Below are 7,762 nucleotides of genomic sequence, written 5' to 3'. Positions count from 1 at the left end.
CTCCTTGGAGGCAAGGATTCTGAGGCTTCGTCTAACATACTTTGGACATGCTGTAAGGAGGGACCGGTCCTTGGAGAGGGACATCACGCTTGGGAGGGTGGAGGGATAGTGCTGGAGAGGTGAATTGATTCAGTGACTGGGGTAATCAGGATGGGTGTATCGGAGACAGTGAGATTGGCACAGGACAGAGCAGAGTTTAGGGGTGTTGTACATAGGGTCGCTATGAGTCGCAAGCAACTCAACAGCACATAACAGCAACAGCATATATAAATAAAAAGCTGGAGTGGCATCCACTTCCTAAACATGTCTCAGAAAACTCTGAACTTTGAAAAACAGTAGTATCGAAAGGCTTCAGGTCTTTTGTTTATAGGGTTGCTATGAGTCATGCTCGATTCCATGGCAATCAATACCACCACAACTTCCCTAATAAACCACATCATTTTAAGCATGGTCTGTGAGTTCTATATAGGCTCTGGAATGAATTACTGAACCCAAAAGAAAAATAAGAGTGCCAAAGGGAGGGTTACCTAGGGCTGGAAATGGTAAAAAAGTTAAGAGCGGTAGTATATTTTTATGTAAACTGAGTAAACTCCTGTGTGTTAGTTGCCTATGTACACTGTATGACAGGAATATTATCTTCCAAACAATCAGCTTTTGGTTGATGGTATTTCTCCTTCCTCCTCTAAAAGGTAAGTGAATTCTGACACTGTTTGATTACATCTGTTCTTTTAGTATGCTATACTGAGATGGCTTGCATGTTGCTATGTATAATTGTAGAAAGCTCTAATAGCACTGTTGTTAAGCGTCACCAAATCGAGTACAACTCATAGCGATCCTATAAACAAGTGATCTGAACTGTCCTATTGTGTGCTAACCTCACAATCTCTGATACACTCAAATAAGGAATTGTGCTACCAGCCCAAATCCTCTAGCTGTTTTGCAAGGGGAAAAGATGGGCAATCTCCGCCTGTGAGATTAACTGTCTCTGAAAAATCTGCTTTGGGGTCAGCTATGGTTCGTTTCTGACTGGATGGTACACAACAGCAATATGTGTAATAGTGAAAGCTATGCCACTGGTATTTCAAGTAACAGCAGGGTCATTCATGGCGGACAAGTTTCAAGGAAGTTTCCAAACTAAGACTGGGAAGAAAGACCTAGAAATTTACATCTAAAAATCAGCCAATGAAAATCTCATGGATCACAAGAGAAGTATGCCTGATATAGTACAAAAAGATATCCCAGAGTTTCCCACAATCTGGGTGTTTCTGGATGTATTTTTATAGAATGGTATATCATCATCCTTTGAGCACTGTCTTTTCTATAAATTGGTTGTTGGCTTAATCAAATTCAGGTATGTGGTTTTGTTTTTCTCTATGATTATTTCTTAAATGCTCAGGACACAAACTGATTATTGAGTGTAATTTTTTTATTGTGTTAAAATATAAATAACAAGCTTTCTTTTAACTTTTTAAAGTGTTTACTTTATTAGTATTAAATTAAACTCACCATGTTGTGCTATAATCACCACTATCCGTTACCAAAGCTTTTCATCACCCTAAGCAGAAACTCAGTACCCATCTGCAGTAACAAACCTTATCTCTCTTTATTCAAATAACTAGACAGCAGTAAGGTAAGCAGTGAGTCTACATCTTTCTCTCTATAACCATCTATCCATGTAAAGAAGTTTGCCCTCCCCTGTGTATTTTAATAAACATGTTATGCTAATTTTTTCACAAAGACATGTAAAAAAATTGACACAATGCTTATAAAAATACCTCTGCATGAGGAGGGTATGTCTGGAAAATGTCATAGATTGAACTGTGTCAATCTGGCCAGGTTATGAGTCCCAGGATTGTGTGGTTGGCCTCCATTTTATGGTACTATTACTATTATCTACCATTTGTGCTGTGTGGTAAATATTGCATTAATTGCTTCAAATTCACCAGCTGCTTCAATGAGAAAAATAAGCTGGCTCCTCTACTAAAGATTTACAACCTTGGAAACATGATGAAGGGCCACTATGCAAAGTACAAAGGTTAGGAGAGAAGTCAGAATTCAGGAGTTCAAATAAATCAATAGGAAGACATGAGCTTGAAGAGTGCAAGAGAGAAAATTAAAAGCAAGAGAAAAATAGTTACGAAGGTCAGAGCAGTGGAAGCAACAAAACAGAATAATTACAAATTATTCCGAGTTACAGAAGACTGTTGTTGTTATTAAGTGCTGTCAAGTCACACATGACTCACAGCGATCCTACGAACAAATGATCTGAACCCTGTTCTATAATATCATTGTTTCTCTAAGGTTCATTCTCTTTCTATCAACCCTAGTCATTGTCCAACTCTTTGATGCATTGCGAAGACTATAGCCCAGATCAGGCGCATCTTAGTCTCCAGCTTGACGTCGCTGCTCTTTAGTACTCTTGAGAGGTCCCTTACAGCTGACTTGCCCAGTGCAATTCAGTCTCTTTATTTCTTGGTTGCTGGTACCAAGAGCGATGACTGTGGAGTCAAGTAAACTAAAACTGTTAAGTATCTCAATCTCTTCACCATCCATACTGATGCTGCCAATTGGCCCAGTGGTGAGAATCTTTGTTTTCTTGATGTTGATCTTCAATCCATACTGGAGGCTGCAGTCCTTGACCTTCTGCAGCAAGCGCTTCAGGTCCTCCTCAGTTTCAGCAAGCAGGGTTGTGTCATCTGCATAACACAGGTTGTTGATGACTCTTCCACCAATCCTGACGCCACATTCCTCCTCGTACAGCCCAGTGTCTCAGATGATCTGTTCTGTATACAGATTGAAAAGGTATGGAGAGAAAACACATCCCTGACGAACCCTCTTCTTGATTTTGAACCATGTAGTCTATCTGTGTTTCACTGATTATGCAAAAGTGTTTGACTATGTGGATCATAACAAACTGTGGCTGACTCTGAGAAGAATGGGAATCCCAGAACACTTGATCGTGCTAATGAGAAACCTTTACGTGGACCAAGAGGCAGTCGTCAGAATAGAGCAAGGAAATACTGCATGGTTCAAAATTGGGAAAAGTGTACGCCAGGGATGTGTCCTATCTCCATACCTTCTCAACCTGTATGCAGAACAGATTATCCGAGTGGCTGGGCTCTACGAGGAGAAGTGTGGCTTCAGGATTAGTGGAAGATCTATTAACAATCTGCATTATGCAGATGACACAACCCTCCTTGCTGAAATTGAGGAGGACCTGAAATGCTTGCTGCAGAGGGTCAAAGACTGCAGCTTTCAATATGGATTGAGGCTCAATGTCAAGAAGACAGAGATTCTTACCACTGGACCAATTGGCAGCATCAGGATGGATGGTGAAGAGATTGAGACTGTTCACAGCTTTAGTTTGCTAGGCTCCACAGTCAACACTCTTGGCACCAGTAGCCAGGAAATCAAAAAACATACTGCAATGGGAAAGTCTGCTGTTAGGGACCTCTCCAGGGTACTGAAGAACAATGGTGTCACTCTGGAGACTAAAGTGCGTCTGATACGGGCTATGGTCTTTGCAATCACTTGTTATGCGTTAGAGATGGAGAATGACTAGGGAGGCTAGAAGAATTGACGCCTTTGAGCTGTGATGCTGGAGAAGAGTACTAAGGGTACCATGGACTGCCAAGAAAATAGATTCATCCTGGAGAGGGTTAAACTGGCTGCTCCTTGGAGGCAAGAATTCTGGGGCTTCATCTGACATACTTTGGACATATGTTACAAGGAGGAACAGGTCCTTGGAGAGGGACATCATGCTTGGGAGGGTGGAGGGACAGTGCAAGAGGGGAAGACCCTCTATAAGGTGGATTGATTCAGTGACGGGGGTAATCGGGATGGGTGTGTCAGAGGCAGTGCAATTGTCACAGGATAGAGCAGGGTTTAGGGCTGTTGTACATAGGGTTGCTATGAGTCACAAGAGACTCGACGACACGTAACAAGTGATTCCTCGCTCTGTTCTGACGACCGCCTCCTGGTCCAAGTATAGGTTTTGCATAAGCACAATCAAATGTTCTGGGATTCCCAATCTTCTCAGAATCAGCCATAGCTTGTTGTGATTCACAGTCAAAAGCCTTTGCATAGTCAATGAAGCACAGATAGACATTCCTCTGGTATTCTCTGCTTTCTGCCAAGATCCATCTAACATTAGCTGTAAAATCCCTAGTACCATGAACTCTTCTAAATCCAGCCTGCACATCTGGCAATGATTAGGGATGACAGAAAGATAATTGATGCCTTTGATCTGTGATGCTGGAAAAGAGTGTTGAATATACCATGGACTGCTAAGAGAACAAAGAAGTTTTTCCTGGGGAGGGTGAAGCCAGAATGCTCCTTGGGGTCAAGGATTCTGAAGCTTGGTCTGACATACTTTAGGCATGTTGCAAGGAGGGAATGGTCCTTGGAGAGAGAAGTCATGCTTGGGAGAGTGGAGGGACGGTGCAGGACAGGAAGACCCTCAATGAGATGGGTCAATTCTATGATTGGGGGGGTGGGTGGGAATGAGTGTGTCGGAGATGGCGAGGCTGGCACAAGAGCAGCGTTTAGAGCTCGTGTACTATATAGGGTCACTATGAATTGCAAGAAACTCGATGGCACATAACAACAACAACAACACAATGTTCATAGAGTTTTCAAAGGCATGTTGTTTAGGAAGTGGATGCCACTCCTACTTCCAAGTCTGTCTTAATCTGGGAACTCCACCAAACACTGTCCACCATGGGAACCATTAAGGCACCTGACATACCAGTGGCACAGCATTCAGTATTGCTGAAATCCCAAGTTACCTCAGCACAGAAAATTGACACAACAGTGCTGTACCGCTTAGGAGAATGTTCATTTCAGATACAATTAACATCAGGCCTGGGGCCCAATCGAATTTTAAAAAACCCGGGCCCATGCACCAGGCCCTAACTGGCTCTAAAGAAGAGGCTTCCAGCCTTTAGCTAGTCAAATCCAGCAAATCCAATCAGCTTACACAGGGTTGTAAAGCAAATAACAACTACCAAACAGTCCATATCTGACCTTCAACCAAAACAGGAAGAACCCACCTTTCAGAATCCAATGGCTTCATACATGAGCCTTCAACATAAAAGACTAAACAAAGGAAATCATAAATAAAGTGAAAAAGAGAAAATATTTAAAAACTAATCCAGAAAACACAGTAAATACTGAAAACGAAGGAAATTCAGTACATATATATATTATGTCAAAAAAAGACAATTAAAATTGGAAATATTTCATTTACTTACCCCCAACCACAGACACACTTTATCAGTAGGAGGAACAGAGGCTTTGCAGTACAGGTTATCTGCCAGTAAGAATCTGGTCTCCAGTGAATTGGTGGACTCCTTTAAAAAAAAAAGTTACAGTTGTAAACAGGCCTATTTGATACCAAGGCTGAACTGAAGACATTTAAAGTAGTACAGACTATGTGTAGGGTAAACCTATGAGCACTGGGAAGCCAACTCGGTTACCTAGTAGCTGTGTAAAAATGATGTCTCATAGCCCACCCTCATCTGTAAAGTGAGGCTATTAATAGCTCATACAGGAGTCCTCAAGTGGCACAAATAGCTAAGAGCTTAACTAAGTGATTTGGACTCACTTAGAGGTGCCCTGGAAGATAGACATATACACAACTCTTGCGTAAAAAATCAATAAATTATATAAGAGTTTGTTACTATTATTCCTTCATCAGTGACTCAGGTCTGATCAAGTAATAAATCCAATACATAGAGAAGCAATCATTTAAATACAAGAAGCTTAACTATTTTCATTTTTATAGCCTAGTTTGGCTTAATGTGTGCTAGATTAAGACACAGAAGATGAATCTCAAATCCAGTTCTCACTAGAACCGGCTATGTGACACTAATCAAGTGAGATAACTCTAATTGTTTCCTCAATGGTAAAATGACAACATGGAACAGTTTCGAGGATTCCTTATAGTTCTATAATTCCTTTGACTCACTCATTATTAAGAACAGTCAATAACAAAGTATCTGCAGATGTTGCTGCCTCAAAAGAAAACATTTTATCTAGAATAATTTCAAACTGCATCTAAATTTTACAAACACTACATAGCAGTAAAGTAATTCATAAAGTATGAGCCCTTGTGAGGAAGACACACCACACTGTTCACTGAAGGATGTAATTTGTGAACCATTAGTAGGAGTGCTCTGGAAAACAGACTGGATCCTGTAACACAAACAACACAACAGGGACCAAAAGATGCAATCCCCTAACCATTCTAATTCACTCATAGTCAGAAAAGCGCACTTACTTTTTTCTTCTGCATGTATTTTAGAATTTCTAAAGTCTGCTTAATTTCTGGAATCTGACCTTTCAGCCTGTGAACAAGAAAAAGGTTAACCCAGTATTATGCAGGTAAGAATAAACTCCAGGACAAAGTTTTATTAGCTTTGTGTTTTCTAGTGATAAATGGAGGACTATTCATAAATATAAAATTTTCCAGACATAATAGTAAATATTGCATTAGTTTAAAAAGTCATCTGTTCAAAATGTAATTAAACTCAAATATTTATGTTCATACTCTCTAACCTACTACATAATTTATTAATAATACCTGGTTAGAATGTCAGCTTCCTGAGGTCAGAAATTCTTATGGGTTTTGTTCATTAATGTATCTGGCACATATTCAAAAATGAATCAACACTTTTTTTGTAAAATTAGTTTCAAAAGTCATTTGCTTAAATTGCAATTAAACATGAATATAGGGCCTCTGAAGAATCTATTATTATTTTGCATTTCTAGGCCAATGACCTTGACACAATAATTGGACGGCATTTTGTACAGGTATTCCATATTTAGTATGTTCAAATATTATAGTCTTTATTTTAAACAACCAGAAGCCACTGGAACCCTCTCTGCACATATCTGTTTTGGTAAGAGCACTGAGCAGTTAGTTAAATGTGGGTAACCGGAGAGATTCCTCAAAGAGTGGAAAGTCAGATCAAATTACCTCTACTCAATACTCTCTTTATTCCTCCAGAGCTCCTTACTCTGATCTATTCCCTATCACTACACACATCACTTTTGAACTTGAAATAGAATTTATTAGGGACCTCTGGTAGCTTAGTGGTAAGGAACTACACTGTCAACTCAAAGGCACTTGCATTCAATCCACCAGCTGCTCCATGTGAGCATCCTCCCATGCAATTACTGCCACTGGAAACCTGCTGGAGGGTCAACTATGAGTCAGTTCTGACTCAATAGCATATAACAACATATAATGTATTAATGTTACCTGGTTAGAATGTCCTCTCCTTGAGGACAGAAATTCTCTGTTCACTGATTTATCTTAAATATCTGACACATAATAACAAAACCAACCAAACTTCCTGCTATCAAGTTAATTCTGACCCTATAGGACAGAGCAGACCTATCCCATGGGGTTTCAAAGGCTATATATCTTTATGGAAGCAGACTGACTCTTCTCCTGAAAAGCAGCTGGTGAGCTTGAATTGCTAACCTGCTTAGTCTACTTGACACATATTAGGTACATAAAAAATATTAACTGAACTTAAATGTTTACTCTGCTTCCTTCCCTCTCTCCCTCCTCACATTAAGCTGTAACTATCACAAAGGAAGAGATTTTTGTCTATTTTGTTCACTGATGTATCACAAGTCTATCTGTAGATGCTGTTGTTGTTATGTGCCATCGAGTCACCTACGACTCATAGCGACCCTATGTACAACAGCCCTAAACTCTGCTCGGTCCTGTGCCAATCGCACTGTCTCTGAC

At 40.1% G+C, this 7,762-nt stretch overlaps 1 protein-coding gene across 1 annotated transcript in view; it reads right to left on the bottom strand.

The window, feature by feature from the left end:
* VBP1 (von Hippel-Lindau binding protein 1) overlaps positions 1–7,762 on the bottom strand; it is a 41,899-nt gene that overhangs the window by 9,779 nt on the left and 24,358 nt on the right. The window contains exons 3-4 of the mRNA XM_006899955.1: positions 6,281–6,347; positions 5,253–5,351 (exon numbers count right to left, since the gene is read on the bottom strand). Of these exons, the coding sequence (XP_006900017.1) occupies positions 5,253–5,351; positions 6,281–6,347 (166 nt within the window). The remainder of the gene's footprint in view (positions 1–5,252; positions 5,352–6,280; positions 6,348–7,762) is intronic.

Source organism: Elephantulus edwardii, unplaced genomic scaffold, assembly GCF_000299155.1.
Source record: "Elephantulus edwardii isolate Elephantulus edwardi_28Jun2011 unplaced genomic scaffold, EleEdw1.0 scaffold00269, whole genome shotgun sequence".
Taxonomy (NCBI): Eukaryota; Metazoa; Chordata; class Mammalia; order Macroscelidea; family Macroscelididae; genus Elephantulus; species Elephantulus edwardii.
Note: the sequence above shows the minus strand (reverse complement) of the source record. Positions and strands in the feature narration are given on the sequence as shown.